Source organism: Mesocricetus auratus, unplaced genomic scaffold (genome assembly GCF_017639785.1).
Source record: "Mesocricetus auratus isolate SY011 unplaced genomic scaffold, BCM_Maur_2.0 Super-Scaffold_100014, whole genome shotgun sequence".
NCBI classification, from domain to species: domain Eukaryota; kingdom Metazoa; phylum Chordata; class Mammalia; order Rodentia; family Cricetidae; genus Mesocricetus; species Mesocricetus auratus.
This window is the reverse complement of record NW_024429197.1, coordinates 51615247-51635766: the sequence shown is the minus strand read 5'-3', so window position 1 is coordinate 51635766 and position 20520 is coordinate 51615247. Positions and strand designations below refer to the sequence as shown.

The 20520-nt window shown below is 39.2% G+C and overlaps 1 protein-coding gene across 5 annotated transcripts in view; it reads left to right on the top strand.

The window, feature by feature from the left end:
- Dennd4c (DENN domain containing 4C) overlaps window positions 1–20520 on the top strand; it is a 95915-nt gene that overhangs the window by 9872 nt on the left and 65523 nt on the right. For 4 of the 5 annotated variants that reach the window (XM_021229613.2, XM_021229612.1, XM_005074276.4 and 1 more), the window contains exons 2-5: window positions 6363–6684; window positions 12887–13139; window positions 14782–14851; window positions 16527–16696. In XM_021229613.2, coding sequence (XP_021085272.1) covers window positions 6380–6684; window positions 12887–13139; window positions 14782–14851; window positions 16527–16696 — 798 coding nt within the window. In that variant the 5' untranslated portion in view covers window positions 6363–6379. Of the gene's footprint in view, window positions 1–6362; window positions 6685–12886; window positions 13140–14781; window positions 14852–15363; window positions 15473–16526; window positions 16697–20520 lie in introns of those variants that run through there. The other variant, XM_021229614.2, reaches the window with a different exon arrangement.

Below are 20520 nucleotides of genomic sequence, written 5' to 3'. Positions count from 1 at the left end.
TTTGTCCTGGGTTTGAAACCTAGCACTCTTGAATCTGAATATGTGATTATTAAGTGTTTATTTTCTGTCATTCCCTCTCTCCAAAGTATCTGTTACATTCTTGCCCTTTATTTTGTAGGACCAGCATATATTATATAATTACTATATTATAACCCATTGCTACCATTCTTTGTCTTTTTGTATGCTAAGCTTGGAGCTTACTCCTGAGTCATATTCCAGTTCCTGCCACTCATTTTGACTGAGATCATCCACAGTTTGTCCTATGGGAGACTCTTTAAGCTATTCCCTATGACTGTTTACAGGACCCCATTGGTCTTAGAAGTGCCTTTTGTCCTTTGCATGTGACCAAGTATTTTCCTTGACTCGCTTCAGTCTTGTCATTTCTCTAAGGGGCCCTGTTACTGTAGGGGTGGATTAGGTGCTGTTTGTTTTGGTGACACTGCTTCTGGGTGTGTTTTTAAGCAATCAGAACTAGGAGGGGCACACACAGAATTTTTTTTACTCCTTTTATCTTATGTGTGTCTGCATTTGGATATGTGCGTGAGTGCAGGTACCCACAGAGGCCATGAAAGGGTGTTAGGATGTTGGAATCCTTGGAGCTGGAGTTACAGATGGTTGTAACTCTCCCTATGTAGGTTCTGGGAACTGGACTCCATTCTCTAGAAGAGCAGCTGGCACTTTTTTTTTTTTTTTTTTTTTTGGTTTTTACGAGACAGGGTTTCTCTGTATTGTTTTGGAGGCTGTCGGTCCAGCCCAGCCTCGAACTCACAGAGATCCACCTGCCTCTGCCTCCCGAGTACTGGGATTAAAGGCATGCGCCACCACTGCCCGGCGCAGCTGGCACTTGTAATTGCTGAGCCGTCTCTAGAGCAGTGGTTCTCAACCTTCCTAATGCTACAACCCTTTAATACAGTTCCTCATATGTGGTGACCCCCAACCATAAAATTCTATTCACTGCTACTTCATAACTGTAATTTTGCTACAGTTATGAATTGTAATGTAAATATATGTTTTCTAATCCCTGTCACAACCTCTGCTCTAGAACCTATTATTACTGGTTTTTTTTTTTTTTTTTTTTTGGTTTTTCGAGATAGGGTTTCTCTGTATTGTTTTGGAGGCTATTGGTCCAGCCCAGCCTCGAACTAACAGAGATCCGCCTGCCTCTGCCTCCCGGGAGTGCTGGGATTAAAGGCGTGCGCCACCACCACCCGGCTATTATTGGTTTTGAGACAGGATCTCTTGTTGCCTAGGTTGGCTTCTACATCTCCAGCCCTCCTCTTTTTGTCTCTAGTGCTGGGTTCATAGGTGTGTGCTGCCATGCCTGGCTGTGTGGAAGCATTTTGAACAGGAACCTCCCATCCCTTTACGGTCCTTCTGCTGTTCTGGAATCCCTGCCTGCCTGAGTCTGCTTTCATCCACTCCTGTTTCTCGAGTTTGCTGTTCTGAACATTTTTTACTGAAGTTGAACTGTATTGCATGTGATTGTCTGTGACTAGCTTCTACTTAGTGGAATGTTTTCAAGGTTTGTCTCTGTGGTAGCATGTGTTGGTACTTCATTCCTTTTTGCTGTTGAATGACACCCCATTGTATAGATAACTATATGTAGGTATCACATTTTGTCTATCTGTAGATGGACATGTGTGCTATTTCCTTGATTTGCTTGTTTTTATTGCTGCTGTCAATACAGTTCACATGCATATTAATACATTAATAAAATTTATATATATTTAAGTTTTTGGAGCAGGGTAATTGGCACAGTTGTTAAAGTATTTGCTGTGCAAGCAAAGGACCTGAGTTCAGCTTCCCAGTACTCAGATTAGTAAGCCAGGTGTGGCGTTGTGCTCCCATAATCCCCAGACTGAGAAGGTAAAGAAAGAAAACCCTTAGGGTCTTGGCTGCCAGTCTACTCAGTTGAGCTGTAGGTCCAGTGACAGACCTTGTCTCAAAATAAGGCAGAGAAACAATTGAGGAGGACACCCAGGATCCACGTCTGGTCTCCACAGGCATGTGTTCACATTCTCATGGACACTCCCTTTCCCCAATAAAGGATAGAATCAAGTTCTAGGGATGCTGTAGATTGAACTCAGGCCTTCTCCCATGCTAGGCAAGTGATCTATCACTGAGATATATCCCCACCCTTAAAATGTTAATTTCTGAATAATTTTAGATTTATAGAAAAGTTGAAAAGATAAGTGTTTCTCTCCTGGTAACATTTTATGTTAGTAGTTGCATATGGTAGGTCCCAGCACTCATGAGGCTGAAGCAGGAGCATTGGCCATGTTTTCCATACCACTGGGCCACATAATGAGTTGTGAAGGGAGGCCTGTCTCAAAAAAACACTTAACTCCAAAATAAAACATTTTATATTACTATGGCATAATTGTCTTATTAATGACATTGACATTAACCAAAGTCCAGACTTTAGTTTTACATGAATACACATTTATTTGGTTTTAATGTTTTTATTGGCATATATTATACATAATAATAATTTCATTTTGATATCCTCATACATGCATATAGTGTATTTTAATTCTATTCACCCCCATTACTTTCTTGTTCTCCTACTGTTCCCTTGATCTCCTCCTTCCTCCTAGCCTTGCATCTCTGTTCCTGTCTTTTTAGTAACCCTAATGAGTTTAATTGGGGTTGTTTACAGGCGCACAGGTAACAGGTTTACTTCTGGGAACAACATTAAAGAAAATGTCTTTCTCCGGCAACTGTCTATAACTCCTGTGGAGTGGGTTAGACCTTATAACTCCATCATCCCTCCATACATGATGTTGGTGGGTCTGGTCTTGTTTTGGAAATCACATCTTATGAGGCTTCAGGACATCATTGGGTGACAGCCTTCCACAACATTACACCCCACACTGCCCCACAGTGTCTTTCTACCCTCTCTTTCCTGGTGTTCCTAGCCCTGGAGTGGTTGATACGGGTGGCCTATTTCTAAATGCCTGAGCATTCAGTAGTTGGCTTAGTTTTAGCTTGCTTAGATTTCTTGAGCTAGAACCTTGCTGTTTAACCCAGGCTGGCCTCAGCTTCCTGAGTGCTGGGATTACAGGCTAGACTAGTACCACCACATGTGGTTTAATACACTTTTTCTGTTCTAAGAGCCCATGTAAGGGCATGGAATTGCCTTAGCATGTTATGTATTCACACTGGTGCTTCTAATTTCATTCTAGTACACTGACTCATCTTCACATTCCTCAAATCTATATCCTTTTTCTTACAGCAGGAATTCTGACTAACAATGATTGTTCACTTACAGAATAATTTAAAAATTATTACGCCAGTATCACGGTGAAAATCCTTCTAAAAATAAAAGCAAAAAAAGCAAGGATCAAATTTTCTTTTTTAGTTCTTCTTGTCAAAGTACTGTCTTTAAAAAGAAACTTTATTATATATTAACAACCCTTGCCAAAAAAAAAAAGTCACACACTAAAATTAACCAGACCCAGAGTTGTCCTTTTAAAATATCCCAGTCATGTTGTTATATTATCAGTTTGATACATAGATCCATTGCCTTATAAATTGTAGTGGTAAAGCTAATTACCTCCTTCTCTTTTAGCCCTTTTCTCTTGCCTCGATGGGGGTTTCCTGAAGCCCAGGTTGGCCTCAGAATCAATCCCTCCATGAGACTGGCCAGGAACTCCTGATCTTTCTGCTGCTACCTCCTAAATTCTGGCTTTGCAGGTATAGGCCACCAAGCCCAGGTTGGCTCCTGTGCCCTTCTTTCTTTGAGATAAGAGTTCACTAAGCAGTCCTGGCTGGTTTAGAACTCAAATAGAGCAGGCCAGCTTCAAAAACCCCTGGTAATCCTTCTGCCTTTGCCACCACACCTGGCCATCTTGACTTTGCATAACATTCAAAAAAGGAAGTTTTCCCAAGGGGATTTGTCGGTTAGCAACAGGATTTCTCCAATTAGCAGTGGCTGCTCCATCCTCTGCTTTCCAGACTCTTTTTTATCCTTTTCTTTTTTCTTTTCCTTTCTTCTCTTTTCTTTTTTTCCTTCCCTCTCCCCCTCCCCCTCCCCCCTTTCTAGCTCTCTTGAGATAGGACCTCACTCTGTTAGCCTTGGCTGACTGGGATGAAACTCACTATCTAGCCCAAGCCCTCTCTTTACCTTACTCCTGTGTAAAACTTGGAGCCACAGATACGACAATGGAGAATATCATTATTCTGTCAACTAATATTATTTGAAAGGACTTCAGTTTTATAGTTCTCTAATATAGGAGGCATAACTGATTTTCATAGAGCTGTCTAAAGGAAACCACTAAGTCCCGTTTTACATTGCTTAAATGTAGCCAATAACTGATAAAATGATACTTTCCTTGATTAAAAAATTATTCATGCGTGGTGGTGTGGGAGCATGCAAATAAACTTTGAAACTCTGAAAGAAACCTTTTTATTACAGTGAGAGGAATTGTATGAATGATATTTAGTTGTGTAAGTTGAAGCTAAATGTGTTTTGTCTACTACATTAATGAATTTCTTGGGCATCATGTGTAGAGGTGCACGCCTTTAATCCCAACACTGGGGAGGCAGAGGCAGGGGGAATCTCTGAGTTTGAAGCCAGCCTGGTCTACACAGGGAGTTTCAGGACAGTCAGAGCAACACAGCGAAGCTCAGTTTTTTTGGGGGGGAGGGGAGGGCTAGCCAGTAAGAAATATGAAATTAAGTTATGAAAGATTATCTTTGTTATATTGGAGAGTGAATAATTTTTTAGCCCCATAAGTTGACTTTGACACCTTTTTAAAAAGCTTTGCTAAAACTAAGTGACTTGGGATACTGAAGCAGGAGGACTAATGAGAGTTTGAGGCCAGCCTAGGTTTCAGAATGAAAACCTGTCTTTAAAAAGCAAACAGAAAAGCTTTTACTACACAGCATTGATCAGGGTTTAGAGCAATGGGAGTCCTTCAAAACTGTCTACAAATGTGGGGACTTAATTAGGGAGATTACTCAAAAATTATATTAAAAATAGAATCACTATGTGGACTGGCAATCAAACTTGTAGTTATCTAGTCAAAATAAAATTGCTGTCTTGAGGCCATACCTGCACACACACACACACACACACACACACACACACACACACACACACACACACGCTCATTTTAGCATTATGATAGCAGCAGGGTATGGAGACAACTTAGTGTCCTTAAGTAGATGAAGGAATAAAAATGTGAGGTACACATACAGAGAAATAGTGTCGGCTATAAAGTGGATGTAAAGAGTTAAGTGTTGGTGTTTGGGCATTTCAAGGGGTGAGACAAAGAATAAAAGAATTGCTGTGACTGAGTCCCACTCCTCAAAACAAAACAAAAAATCCCAAATATATAAATGCTGAGATTAAAGGTGTTTGCTACCATGACCAGCTTTTATAATATTTTTGAGGTTTTTTTAATGTGTATGCGTGTTTTGCCTACAAGTATACCTTTGTTCTACTTTGCTCATGCAGTGCCTTTGAAGGCCAAAAGAGGGCGTCAGATCCCCTGAGACTGGAGTTGCAGATGGTTTAGAGTCACCATGTGGGTGCTGGGAACTCTGTAAGAGCAGCCAGTGTTCTTAACTACTGAGACATGTTTCCAGCAAGTTTCTATAATTTATGTGGGGCCAGGCATGGCAGGTGGAGAGGTAGATGCAGATAGATCTTGAGACTTAGAGGCTAGTCTGGTCTACACAATGAGTTCTGTGCCAGCCAGGGATACATAGTAGACCTTGTCTCAAAATAATAATAATAATAGAATCATATATACACTCTTTTGGGGGGGGTCTGGTTGCTTTCATATCATTCATCCCATATTAACTAGATCAATAGCTCCATACATCTTTACTGAATAAATAGTAGTGTGTATGTGTGCATTTTTGTGGGTAGGTGTGTGTGTATGCCATATTGTGAGTGTGGAGTCCAGAGGACAGCTTGTAGGGGAGTTGGCTCTCTTCCCTTGTGGGTTTCAGTGATCAAGCTGAGGTCATTAGGATTTTGAGGCAGACATTTTACATCTTGAGCCGTCTTGATGGTCCCCCTTTTCAGGTTTTGAAACAGGGTCTTACTGTGTAGTCCTGGCCTCAAACTCAAAATCCTCCTGCTTGAGCCTTCCAAGTGCTTACACCACACCCAGCTAATGATCTTAAAATAAGAGCTATGGGTACATGAAATGACTGTAGTTGTGTTGCAGATGTACCAGACTTACTTTGTTACTGGTAAAAGCTGACAGGATGATAAAAACCAAGAGTGAAGTTTGGTTACAGAGCTGAGAAGTGTGGTAGTTGATTATTTCTAATTTAAGGATGTCGTAATTTAATTTTGATCAGTATAAGATATTTCCAAACATTGATACCTTTTTTTTCTCTTTTAGGAAACAGAGCAGCAGTCATGATAGAAGACAAAGGCCCAAGAGTGACAGACTACTTTGTGGTGGCAGGTCTCACCGACACATCAACTCTTTTGGATCAAGAACTAAATCGTATAGACACTAAATCAACTGGCCCTAAAGCTCCAATCACAGACATTGCCATTATTATCAAATCAGCTGGGGAAGCTGTACCGGAAGGGTACACCTGTGTTGAAGCCACTCCATCAGCACTCCAAGCAAACTTGAACTATGGAAGTCTGAAAAGCCCAGAGCTTTTTCTGTGTTATAAGAGAGGGAGAGATAAACCGCCCCTTACAGATATTGGGTATGATCTTTTTTTTTTTTTGCTACAGTAAAGGGAATTATTTAAAAATAAAAAAGGTACATAGTAGTAGAAATTGGGAGTTTCTGGTAGTTTTATATTTTTTAATTTTTTATTTCAAAATTAGTTTCAAGGATATATTTCATGTCTATACATAATCCTTTTTTTTTCCTTCGGATGAGACAGGGTTTCTCTGTGTAGCTTTGTTAACCAAGCTGGCTTCAAACTCACAGAGATCTGCCTGCCTCTGCCTCCCAAGTGCTGGTATCAAAGGCATGTGCCGCCTCTGTCTGGCTCATAATCTTAATTAGTTATAAAATATGAAAAGCTGTGATAATAGACACTGTATTTAAGGGACTGTTTGCACTTTGTGATGGGTGATTATAAACCCAAGTACCTTTAGAAAAGGGCATTCCTTTAAAACCAAGTGTGATGGTAATTCCTGTAATCCAAGCACTTGGGAACTGGAGGCAGGGGGATTAGAAATTTGAGGTCATCCTTGTCTGTATATCAGGTTCAAGGCCAGCCTGGGCTACATGAGGTCCTGTCTCAAATATCAGGGTTAGGGGACGTCATTTCTCATCCCTCCTTTCCTTTCTAAGTTAGGGAATGGAGATGGGCTGAGTTTGCCCAACATGCAAGTTCCTGGGTTCAATTCCCAGGACTGCTTTAAAAGAAAATAAAAAAGTGAAAAAATTCCATGTAAATGTATAGGTTCTGCAGGTATGAGAAAATGAGTGACACTTGTCTTTCTGGTTCTCGCTCCAATTCTGGTAGATAATGGCCACTTGTGTTCAGTGCTCTATAAATGAGATAATTTAATTCTTTATGGCAGAATAAAATTGCATTGTGTTTCTCTTATTACATTTTTCTTTGTATCCATGTATCTGTTGATGGGCACCTAGCCTTACATCACTAATTGGCTGTTGTGAATACTGCTGTGATAAGCACGAGTATACAAGGTGTCACTTACTTGATTCCTTTGGGTGTATACCCGGGAGTGGTCCAACTGGGTAATGTAGTAGTTCTGTTTTTAATTTCTTTGGACAACTTCCATATTGATTTCCACAGTGGCAGAAATAATTTATATTCCTACTAACATCTTAAGAGGATTCCTTTCCCCCTTATTTTTGCTATATTTGTTTTCTAGATTATAGTCATTCTTGCTGGAGTGAAATGGAAACTTTAAAAAAGATTATTACATTTTGTTTGTGCTTGTGTATGTGTGTTGGGGGATGGCGGTACCACAGTTTACACGCAGAGGTGAGAAGACAGTTTGTGTGAGTCATTTCTCCTCTACCATGTAGATCCTGGGTATCCAATTTAGGCTTGATGGCATATACTGAGCCATTCACTGACCCTGGGTTAATTACACTAGGTATTTTCTTTGTTATACAGCTTTTAATTTCATGCAATCATAGTTGTCAAGTCTTGCTGTTATTTCTTGAGCTACTGGAGTCTTATTGAGAAAGTCATTGACTTATGTGTGGTGTGTTCCCAAGTGGTTTTATTTAGTACTTTCAGTGTTTGAGATCTTATATTTTAAAATGTAATATGTTTTTAATTGATTTTTGTATAGGGTAAGATAGGGATCTAGTTTCCTTCTTCTGTGTATAGTTTTACATTTTTGCTGGCAGTCTTTATTGAAGATTTCTTCCTCCACCCCCATGTGTGTTTTGGACATCTTTGTCAAGCATCAGGTAGTTAAAACTGCATGGGTTCATTTCTAGGTCCTGTATTCTTTTCTTTTAAAAATTTTTTTATTTTTATTTTTATGTGCATTGGTTTTTTTGCCTGTGTCCCCTGGAACTGGAGTTACAGACAGTTCTGAGCTGTCATGTGGGGGCCGGGAATTGAGCCCTGGTTCTCTGGAAGAGCTGTAAGTGCTCTTAACTGCTGAGCCATCTCTCCAGCCCTCTAGGTCCTATATTCTTTTCCCCTATTCTAGTATCTGCCTTTGTGCCAAAGTATAAATATAGATCATATTGCCTGCAAATAGGGATAACCTGACTTCTTCCTTCCCTATTTGTATCCCTTTTATTTACATTATTTTCTTATATTATTGCTCTGGAATAATAAGTTCAGTACTTAGTTGTATAAGAAAGAAAAAGAGTTGGCATTCATGCTCATTGTCTGGTTTTACAGAATAATGCTTCCAATGTTGTACCCCAGTGTAATGTTTGTTGACTCTGGGTTTGTTATGTAAAGAATACCTGTTATTATTAATTCTTAGATTTTACTCGTTATTATTTATTCTTAGATTTTATTACTGTTTTTTTCTTTTCTTTTGAGATAGTATCTTACTATGTTGTCTTATCTGGCCTGGAACTTGCTATATAGACTAGGCTGACCTGGAATTTACAAAAATCCACTTGCCTCTGCTTCAGGAGTGCTGGAATGGCATGTCACTATGCCCAGCTTCTTCAGGGATTTTATTATGAAGGGATGTTGAGTTTGGTCAAAGGCCTCTTTTTTTTTTAATCCATTGTGATGATCATTTGATTTTGTGCTTTATGTCCTGCATTATGTTTTTTGACTTCCGTATGTTGAATCATTCATTCCTTCCTGTAACGAAAACATTACTTTTATGTGTATGTGTGTGTGCTTGTGCATTTGCAAGCACTTGCTCACATGCTACAGGGAGCCTATGGGGAGGGGTGTCACACAACATTCAGGAGTTGGTCCTCCTTCCAACCGATTTTACTTGGTAGCTCAGGTTGTGAAACTCACTAAGTGGCCCATGGTGGCCTTGAACTCATGATAGGTCTGCTTCTGACATTTGAAAGTGGTTACAGGTGTGCACTGCTGTGTCTGTCTTGTTCTTCCTTATCTAAGACTATTTGCGGTCTCTCTGACTCTGATTTTTTTAAATTTTAACTCCATCCACTATCCATCCATCCATCCATCCATCCATCCATCCATCCATCCATCCATCCACCATCCATCCATTGTTGTGTATGTGTGTGTGCATGTGTGAGTGGGCACATATTAATGATATGTGAATGAAAAAAAGGAAAGGAAGCCAGAGGCAGAGGCAGATGAATCTCTGGGAGTTCGAGGCCAGGTTGGTTTTTCAGAGCTACATAGAGAAACCCTGTCTTGGAAAAAAAAAAGAAAGAAAGAAAAGAAAAAAAAGGAAAGGGTATGACTGCTTTTAAGTATGGTGGAAGAGAAAGTTTGTTATAGATAAAAGGGAGAACATAGCCGGTCTGTCTGTCTGTCTCTCCTGTGCATGCAGGTGCCTAAGGGGGCTAGAAGAGAGTATTGGAAATCCTGGAGCAGGGGTTTCAGACACTTGTGATCTGATGTACATCCTGGAAACCTAACTTGGGTCCTCTGAAAGAGCTGTACATACTGTTAACCTCTGAGCCTCCTCTCCAGCCCCTCATTGCTGTTTCTGTTCCTCATTTGCTGGTAGAGTCTTGATTTAAATTGCAAGGCATTTATAGTATGTGTTAACATTTAATTGGCTTTTTAGGAGCTTTATATATGAATACAGTTGACATATTATTAATCCATTTACTGTTTTTTAGTAAAAGAATTGTACAACTGTCTCTATATTCCATTTTAGAATATTTTTATCTCCCCTAAAAGAAACCCTGTACCTAATAGGGAGCCTCTTGCTAATGTTCCTGAATCCTATTTACTCTTAGGAAGTTACAATTTTGCTTTCTGTCTCTAAACATTTGCCTCTTCTGGGCATGTTATATAAATGGTTATACTATGCATGGTTTTCTATAGCTGGCTTCCTTCACTTCATGAGGGTGGAATTTTCCATATATTTCCTTGTTTTAATTGCTGAACAGACATCTCTTGAGGATTTTCATATCTTATCTTCATTAATAAGTGGGAATTTGATATTTTCTCTCCATATTTTTTGCTACTGTAGTGATCTTATGAGCATTAGTGCTTTTATTTGTCTTGGTTGTATACCTGAGTACACTCTTTGCTTCTGTGGAAGTTTTTGAAGACCTATCAAACTGTTTTCTAAATCAAGTACTTTTCATCATTAGTATATGAGGATTCATTTTTTCTCTACATCCTCACCAATACTTATCTGTCTTTTAAAAAGATGTGTGTATCTCTACATACACACATACACACACAATACGCACATCTGTGTTCGTGGGCATGCACAGATAGATGCTGGGGGTGGGCAGGAGGAGATCATCGTCTAGAGTTTCAGTGGTAGTGAGTTACCTGACACGATTGCTGGGATCTGAGTGGCAAGTGCTCTTACCTGCTGAGCCATCTCTCCAGCTCCCTTATTTGTCTTTTTGTTTTGTTTTTGAGACAGACTCTCTCTAGTCCTGGCTATCCTGGACTTACTATGTAGATCAGGCTGGCCTCAAATTCACAAAGATCCACCTGCCCCTGCATCCAGAGTGTTGTGACTGTGTGACTAAAGGCCAGTGTTACCATACCCAGCCCCCTTATCTTTTTCATGAAGTAATAGGTCATCGTTTGGATTTGTACTTCTGCTGTCTGACATTCTCCGCAGCTTCCATGTGTTTCAGCCATTTGCATGTCTTTGCCTACTTTTGGAAAATAAGGACATTTCATTTCAAGCATTTTTAAAAAATAGTACTTACTTGGTTTCTGGAGACATGGCCTAGCTGCACAGCCCAGTCTGGTCTAGAGCTTTCAGTCCTGCCTACCTGTCCCGAGTTCTGGCAAAAAACAGTTAGTTTCAAACAGTTTTAACTTTACTCAGAAACATCAAGGGTAACAGAGGTTCTCACATATCCTTCACGTAGCTTTGTGCCCTTTTGTTTATATGTTTTATTTAAAATTTTACTTAATTACTTTTTCTAATCTATTTATGTGTGGTGGTGCCTTATGTCATGTGTGTCTGTGCACCATGTATGTGTTTTGTGCCTTTGGAGGCCAGAAGAGGGTGTCATGTCCTTTAGTATTAGAGTTACAGATGATTGTAATCCACCTTGTGGGTGCTAGGAATTGAACCTGGGTCTACTGGAAGAGCAGCAGTGCTCTTAACCACTGACTACTCTCTCCAGGCCACTTACTTAGTTTTTAATACAGGGTCTTACTATGTAGCTCTGACTGGCCTGGAACTCATATGTACATTGTATGCAGTGCCTCTGCCCCCTGAGTGCTGGGACTAAAGGTGTGCATTACCACACCTGTCCCTTTTCTTTTCCAGAGATAATCTAATTATGTATTCAGTTGGCCTCAGCCTCATAAATGCTGTGACTACAAATGTGTATACCCCCCATTTAAAAATTGTGTTATGTGACGTAATTTTTTTCATATTTTGTATTTTTTTTTACTTTTTTTGGAAATTACATCTTTAAAAAGGTTTGTGTGTGTGTGTGTGTGTGTGTGTGTGTGTGTGTGTGTGTGTGTGTGTGTGTGTGTATGGGGGGGTACATGTGGAGTTCAGCCTACAGGAGTGGTTTCTATGTTTCCGTCATGTGGGTCTCAGTGATCAAAGCTGAGGCTGAGCTTTACAGCAAGTGCCCTTACTCACTGGGCCCCCTCTCAAGCCTCGTGTTTTTGAGACAGGATCGCACTTTGTAGCCTTGGCAGAACTGCAATTCCTTGTGTGTCCGAGGTCAGTCTTGGACTTTGTTATTCTTGTGCATCAATTGGAATACTTGGCACATTTTACTTACTTGATGGTAGGTAACATTTGTGAATGGCTGGATTTGTGGTTTGCTTTCTCTCCCTGTCTGGCCTGGAACTTGCTCTGTAGACCAGGCTAACCTTGAACTCACAGAGATCCTCCTGCCTCTGCCTCCCTAGTGGGTGGGACTTACTTGATCTAAGGACTTTTTTTGGGGGGGGGGTTGGTTTTTTGAGACAGGGTTTCTCTGTATTACTTTCGAGTCTGGCCTGGAACTCGCTCTGTATACCAGGCTGGCCTCAAACTCACAGAGATCTGCCTGCCTCTGCCTCCCGAGTGCTGGGATTAAAGGCGTGCACCACCAATGCCCGGCCTTTCTTAGGTTTTTTATCACAAAAAATTGAATTTCTCAGTACAGTTTTTGCTTCTTAAAATGTGTTCTATCTTTATCTTTTGAAATATAATCCAGAGATTTATAATTCTTAAAGTAGTAATTTTAGTTTTGGTTTCTGGTTGAAGTTTGGAGAGGAACAGGAATGACCAAAGTTTTGTTTGCTCATTTCAAGAAAACAACATTAACCTTTAATCCCTTTTCTGCCTTTCCTCCCTGCCTTGCAGAGTGCTATATGAAGGGAAAGAAAGGCTTATTCCAGGATGTGAAGTGATCCAAGCCACGCCCTATGGTCGTTGTGCCAATGTCAACAATAGTTCAACTACTTCCCAAAGAATCTTTATCACCTATCGCAGGGCTCCTGCAGCTCGGTCCCAGAATTCCTTGGCTGTAACTGACATCTGTGTTATTATAACCAGTAAAGGGGAAACCCCTCCTCACACTTTCTGCAAAGTTGATAAGAACTTAAACTGTGGCATGGTAAGGACAAAGTTGTTTCCTTTTCAAACTTTGGTTTGGAAATAAACCAGAAAGGTTTAACGCTGGTTCCATAATTTATTTTCACATTTCTATGATTCTTGTTTATGTATTTCTCTCTCTATTTTTTAAATTTAAAGTCTTGTGGAGCTGGGGATCAAGCAAGGCCTGTGCATGCTAGTCTAGCTCTAGCTCCTTTATTGTGGAGTACTAGCCATGTCTTCCTAGTGTACATCAATCATTATTTTTAATATTCTCACGACACACCGAAACAGTATAATTTAAACTTGGGACTTTATGTATGTGTGTATATGTCTTAATAGTGTCTGTTACATCAACATAGAGATTTATTACTTCTGGTTTTCAATAGTAACTTTAAGGACAATTATGGGTAGATTGGGTGGGAACTCTTATAGTTAATTATTTTAAATATTGTGGTTTTGCATGCTTACCTCTTGAAAGGGTTAGTGAAACTCAGACATGACTGTAATCCCAGTACTTAGGAGTTCAAAGCTGACCTTGGCTGAAGAAGACTTTCCTAGGCCAAATTGGGCCACAAAGTCAGACCCTGGCTCATATACACACAGTTATGAAGAAGGAAATTGGGCATACACATTTGGTTTGTAGTTGTATATGACTAACGCTTATGATTGGGTTAGATTTATCTTGAAGATAGGCAGAAATGCATGTGTTTATAACTGTTAGTAGAGGTGATGACTGCATAGTATCCTGAGGAACCCAGTCTTTCCTACTTTGGGCTCCAATATTGGTTCCTCTTTGTGTGACTTCTTTTAAGCACTAGTAGTCTCTGAATGACTACAAAACTGTAAGCTTTTGAAAATTACATTTTACTCTGTAGGGGGTACAGGGCATGGGCACACATGGAGGACAGAAGCTCACTTTTGGGAACTGAGTCACTTTCCAACATGAGAATCCCAAAGGTTGAACTCAGGTTGTCAGGTTTAACAGTGAACATCTATGCCCACTGAGCCATCATCCCTCTGGCCTCATCAATGCTAAACTTTTTGAAACTATCTTTAAAAACAAACAAACAAACCACAAAACCCAAAAAATAAAAAATAAACAACCGCCCTTCTAAACCCAACTTGTTTCTTTTCCTTTTGTATTGTCAACTATATTTTTACTTTATTCCATGTTTTGATTTTCTTTTGGGTGCTAGAATTGAAGCTACACTGAGCTCCACTCCTACCCTTATAAACATAGGTTTTAATTTTAAAATATTATTGTTGAGACAGGCTCTCATGTATCCTATCCCAAGCTGGTCTGGAGATGGCTATGTAGGTGACCTTCAACTCCCAGGCCTGTTTCCATCTCCCGTGTGCCAAGGTAACAGGCATGCACCACCATGCCCAGTTTTCATGAATACCCTAACCCCAACCTATTAACTAATACCTAGCTCTTTTTGCTTGTTTTGAAAGACAGTCATTGTAACCCAGAGTGGCCCCAAATTTATACCCTTTTCTTCCTCATCCTGAATGCTGGGATTACAGGTAGGTTTTACCACTCCTGGCTAACTAGGAGTTTTAAATAACTTGTCTGGATAAATAATCTCTAGATGACATTCAAGATCATCAGTTCCTCCTTTTCATTTTTTGTTTTTGAAAACTCAATTTATCTTTTACAGTGGGGTTCCAATGTGTTTCTGTGTTATAAGAAGTCTGTGCCTGCTTCAAATGCAATAGCATATAAGGCTGGTAAGTGAATTGAAGATCTGTCCCAATTGACAAACTAGTGAATGCTAACATTGAGCTGGATAGAAGAGACAAAATAATGTTCCCTTATGTACTTTGTGGAAATGATTTATTTGTTAATTATATATAATTTTTAGCATGTAAAGGCTGGAGTTTTCTTAAATTTGCATTATATGCTGTTAAGATTTACTAATACTGCCCTCTGTATGTTGTTAAATTTAAACTTTTATCTAAGCAAGCATATGAGGCATAAACCTCCAAGCTTTGGTCTACACTAATAGATTTAATGATTCAATGGAAATTTTGTTCTTTGATCTTTGTATTTGGAGAATCATAAAGGTGTCAAACTGCATCTTTACTTCTTGTATTTCCTTCTCTTATCTTTGTGTGTCTGATTTGAACCACATGTTACTTGCCATGAAAGGTGGACTTGCTTCCTTTCTCTCTTGTTGCAAAGAATCAGCTAAATGGAGGAGAGAAGGGCCTGAGAAACTTTTCTGCCATGAAGTTTTTGGGAAATCTATCGCCACACTCTAACTGCACACTAAAGTGTCAAGGGCTGTAAAGATTTAAGTGTGACTTCTTCATCCCACTGGTATGGTGGGATAAAATCTGAAAACACAGGTATGCTCCAGTTGTAAATAGAAGATACTGGAATGCTTCTTTGTGAAGAGAAGCAGTGCCAATTACTTTTTGCTTATACAGTTTTTGAAGAAAATTTTATTTTAGGGAAATTAGACAAATCCATATCTGAAAACTCTTAATTGTCCTCATATAACTTATTCATACTAATGAAATAAACCATTTACTTTATATAAAATCAAAAGCAACTAATAGGAAATTCAGAATCATTTTAGAATATGATATTGCTGTAATATGTCTGTAATACATGATACTTGAAGTCTCTCTTCTTTGGAAGGGAGAAGGTCTCAACAAATGCTCAAACCTAAAAATACTTGAGGAAAGGTTACAAAAGTATTTAGAATCTAAGTTTTAGGTACTTATTATGAGACACATATTTTAGTGTAATACAGAGTTTTGGAGACTGAACTTAACTAAAATCTTGCTTTCAAGTTTTTAGCTTGGAAGTGGGCTGTATATTGGTGACATTAGAGGCTAATTAATTGATGGCATGCAGCTTCTTTGTTCTGAAGAGCTCTGATAGGGCTCTCAGGACTGCTACCTGCCCCTCCTCCCTGGGCCTCACATACTTTACTCGGTCTTGAGTTCATGTTGAGTGCCTTTTACACTGCCGTTTTCAGCTCTGATGTAGGGGCTGGGATCACTTCTCTTGCCTTGCATTTTTTAAATAACATTTATCCCTTCTTTAAATTTTTTTCCAAAGACTAACTGAAATAATTGGTAAATTTTCCTTTTAACTTTCTTACCATTCTTCACAAGGTGTTGACATATTTAGGTTAAAAAATGTGTTGATTAGTGATCAAGATTGGCTGACTTCAGTCTTATTAGTATTCTTAATACATTTTCATGTTGTAATGAAATAAAAGTTCAGGAATAACATATACAATGGATAGATTGGCTTATCTGTTATAGCAAAAAGTTAATTTTGAAATTTCACACAAATATTTCTAAGAAATTTGATACTACAGTATATGTGCATCAACTAATTTATGTAAAAGTGATTTTTTTTTAAAGAAATGTTATCTTTCTCTGAAAGGTTTGATTTTTCGATATCCGGAAGAAGATTACGAGTCTTTTCCGCTCTCAGAATCTGTGCCTCTCTTCTGTCTTCCTATGGGAGCCACTATTGAATGCTGGGATCCTCAAACCAAATACCCACTTCCTGTTTTCTCAACATTTGTTTTGACAGGTTCTTCAGCTGAAAAGGTATATTTTGTGCCTTGTTGACTAAGCCTGTTTTGTCTAGATTTTAATGTTGTAAAGTGGTTAATTTATGTTTTATCTGAATGTTAGGATTATTTGGATAAAAGACATTTGCATTTATACTGGAACACCCATTGTAAGATGTTGAAAGCAACCAGACCCAGAGTCTGTAAAGCTCAGTGAATTTCTGTACAGTTAGAATTGGCAGACTTTGAGGCTGGTTAATTTTAGTCTGTGATATTTTTTATTTATTTCCAAGTTTTTTAAAGTAATAAATAATTTGTAATTTTTTTAAAAAGTTAACATGAAACCTATGATTATATGTTGATATCTCTAAATCTTATGTATCAAAATAAAGTGGTTTGAGAGAGGTACCACCAATCACAGGTCTCAAAATGAGATCATGGTAATGATTTCAACACATAGGTATGTTGGGAAGAATCAGGTTTACATAAAACAACTGGATGAGAGCTTCAAGACGTTGAAATGGTTGAAGGAAAATATTAAAACCATTATGAATAAAATATGTAATTTAACTGGGCTTGATGGCACGTGCCTCTTATCCCAGCACTTGGGAAGCAAAGAGGCAGGCTGAGAGAGATCTGTTGAATTTGAGGCCAGCTTGGTCTGCATAGCAAGTTCCAGGATAGCCAGAGATACATAAAAAAACAAACAAAATTAATAGACAAAAAAGTCAGATGACTAGAAATTAGAAATATAATCTTTAAAATTAAAAGATATAAATAAATACAATTAAAATTTAGTGACTTTGATTTTTTTTTCTTTTTTTTGAGACAGGGTCTCTCTATGTAGCCTAGGCTGACTTCATTTACATGAATCTTCTTGTTTCAACCTCTTGTGTTGAATTATAGGCATGGTCCACCATGCCCGGCCTTTAGTAAATGGTTTCAGCAACACACATGCCAATACCCAAAGGGAGGATTAGTGAAGAGAAAGGTAGATTTTCTAAAATATAGTACAGAAAAGGGTAAAACATGAAAAAATTAAATTTAGCAGCTAGCTTGACATGGTAGTGTACACCTTTAATTCCAGTAGTTGGGAAGCAGGTGGATCTCTTGAGTTTGAGGCCAGTCTGGTTCTAGTCCTTTCAGGGCTATCCAGTGAAACCCTGCTTTAAACAAGGAAACAAACAAAAAGCAAATATAAAAATATAACATAAAGGGTTCAATAAATGCATCCCAAAAGGTCAGACTAGCAAAGACAGAAGAGTGCGTTTTTATTGCCCAGCACTTACTTGAATGCTGGGGATCTGAGCTCAGTGCCTTAAGCTGTGTGACAACTGCTTAGCTCACTGAGCCATCTTCCCAGTCCTTATTCATTTTGAAAATAATGGCTTATGGTGTCTGTCTAGAAAGAAATGTTGCCAAATCATCTGGAAATAGGAATTGAGTTTTGGGAAGAGGCCAGCCAGAAATAAAGATGAGTGTTCTGCTAATGAGATGGTTACAGTTCAAACAATTAGAATTAGATGAGAAGCTTGAAAAATGGCAGTATCTAAATGATGGGCAGAATTGAATCTAGTATGGGAAAGAAGTCAGCAAAATCAAGAGAAGTGTTTCCTGCCGGGCGTTGGTGGCGCACGCCTTTAATCAGAGCACTTGGGAGGCAGAGGCAGGTGGATCTCTGTGAGTTCAAGGCCAGGCTGGTCTACAGAATGCGTTCCACGACAGCTAAGACTGTTACACAGAGAAACCCTGTCTCAAAAAACAAAACAAAAACAAAAAAGAAGAAAGGAGAAGGGGAGGAGGAGGAGGAAGAGAAGAAGAAACAATTTAGATGTGATTGACAAACAGGGATTAGACCATGTGAAAACTGTAGTTCAGTGATCTAGAGCTTGCTGTGCACAGCCTTGAGTTGTATTCCCACCACCAGACAAGCAACCAACCATATGCTAAACACAGATTCTACCTCAGGCTTCTTAAGTGGTGAAAAGTGTTCTTAGAGGACTGGCCTGACAGCTCAGCAGGTAAAGGCACTTGCCCTCCCAGACCTGGAGACCTGACTGTGATCCCTGAGGCCCATGTAAAGGTAGGTAGATGAAGAGAACTGACTCCACAGGTGTCCCCTGATCTCCTGTGGTCCTAGCTTTTGAAAACTAGCATTTCAAGAGTGAAGCCAGCCAGGGCTCATGAGACTATCTCAAAACAAAACAGACAAACCCCCCCAATAATTTAAGAAAGTGAAGGAAACAACTGACAGGAAGAGAGAAAATATTTTCATAATATGTGTCTTAAAAGGTTTTTATTTTTCCTGATGGGGATTGAACTTAATTGCATGGTAGGCAAAGTGTTCTGTTTATATCTATTTATACTCCTAGCTCATTAATGCTTATATCTAGAGTATATAGACACTAACAACAGAGTTGTTGGTTTTTTGGTTTGTTTGTTTTGAACAAGGTTTCTCTGTCTAACAGCCCTGGCTGTCCTGGAACTCTCTGTAGACTAGGCTGGCCTCCGTCTGCCTGCCTCTGCCTCTTTTGAGTATTGGAATTAAAGGACTGCATTGTTGCTGTGATAAACACCGTGACCAAAAGCATCTTGTGGAGGGAGGAAAGGGTTTATGTTATTTTATGTTTCTAAGTCATAGTTCATCATAGAGAGAAATCAGGGCAAGAATTGAACCAGGAGAGACCATGGAGGAAAATGGTTTGCTGTCTCTCCAGCTCATTTTCATCTACCTTTTAAAATCGCCCAGGCTCACCTTCATAGGGATCATACTGCCCACAGTGGGCAGGGTCCTGAGACATGAATTTGCAATGAAGAAAATGCCTTATACACATGGTCATAGGCCAGTATGGTAATGGTTTTTCAGTTGAGGTTCCAAACCTCTTCTCAGTTGCATCAAGTTGGTAACCAAGATTTGTCATCACAGACTTACTAGCTGTGAAGAGACACCATGACCATGGCAACTCTTATTAAAAAAAAAACATTTAATTGGGGCTGACTTAAGGTTTCAGAGGTTTAGTACATTATCATCTTGTTGGGGAGCATGGTGGCATGCAGACAGGCGTGGTAATAGAGAAGCAACTGAGAGTTCTATATCCTGATCCACAGGCTACAGAAAAATGACACCTGGGCCTGACTTGGGCTTTTGAAACTTTAAAGCCCATTCCCAGTGACACACTTCTTCCAACAAGGCAATGCCTCCTAATCCTTCTCCAGTAGTGCCATTCCCTGATGACTAACATTCAGAACTATGAGCCTATAGGGCTGTTCTTACTCAAACCACACGGACTTAAATAGACATTTTTTCTAAAGAATGGCCAGTAAGCTTGTAGGAGATGCTCAGCTTCATGTAGTTTTACATCTATTAAGTTGTCTGTTGTAACAGCCAAAATCAAAAAATAGTATCATTGAGGATATAGAGAAAATAGAACCCTTGAACCCCTCTTCTGTAGACAAAGGATTGGCAGCTCCTTCAAAAGGAAAGCAGAATCAATTGATGAAGTAGTTTCATTCTGAGGTCTGTACGCAGAGATTGGAACCTAGGGCTCAGAAAGAACTTGGTATTTTTACAGTATTATCAGAAAGTCCAGGTGTCCACTGAAGAGTGAAAGAAAAGTGGAATTTGGTGTTTATACACTATAGAATATTACTCAGCTTAAAAAAGATAAAACTAAAGCTGGGCAGTGGTGGCACATGCCTTTAATCCCAGCACTCAGGAGGCTAGCCTAGTCTACTTAGCAAGTTCCAGGACAGGCTCCAAAGCTACACAGAAAAGCCCTGTTTCAAAAAACCAAAAAAAGAAAAAGAAAAAAAGTCAAGTAAATAAAAAAGATAAAACTCAATTACTTCCTGTAACATGGA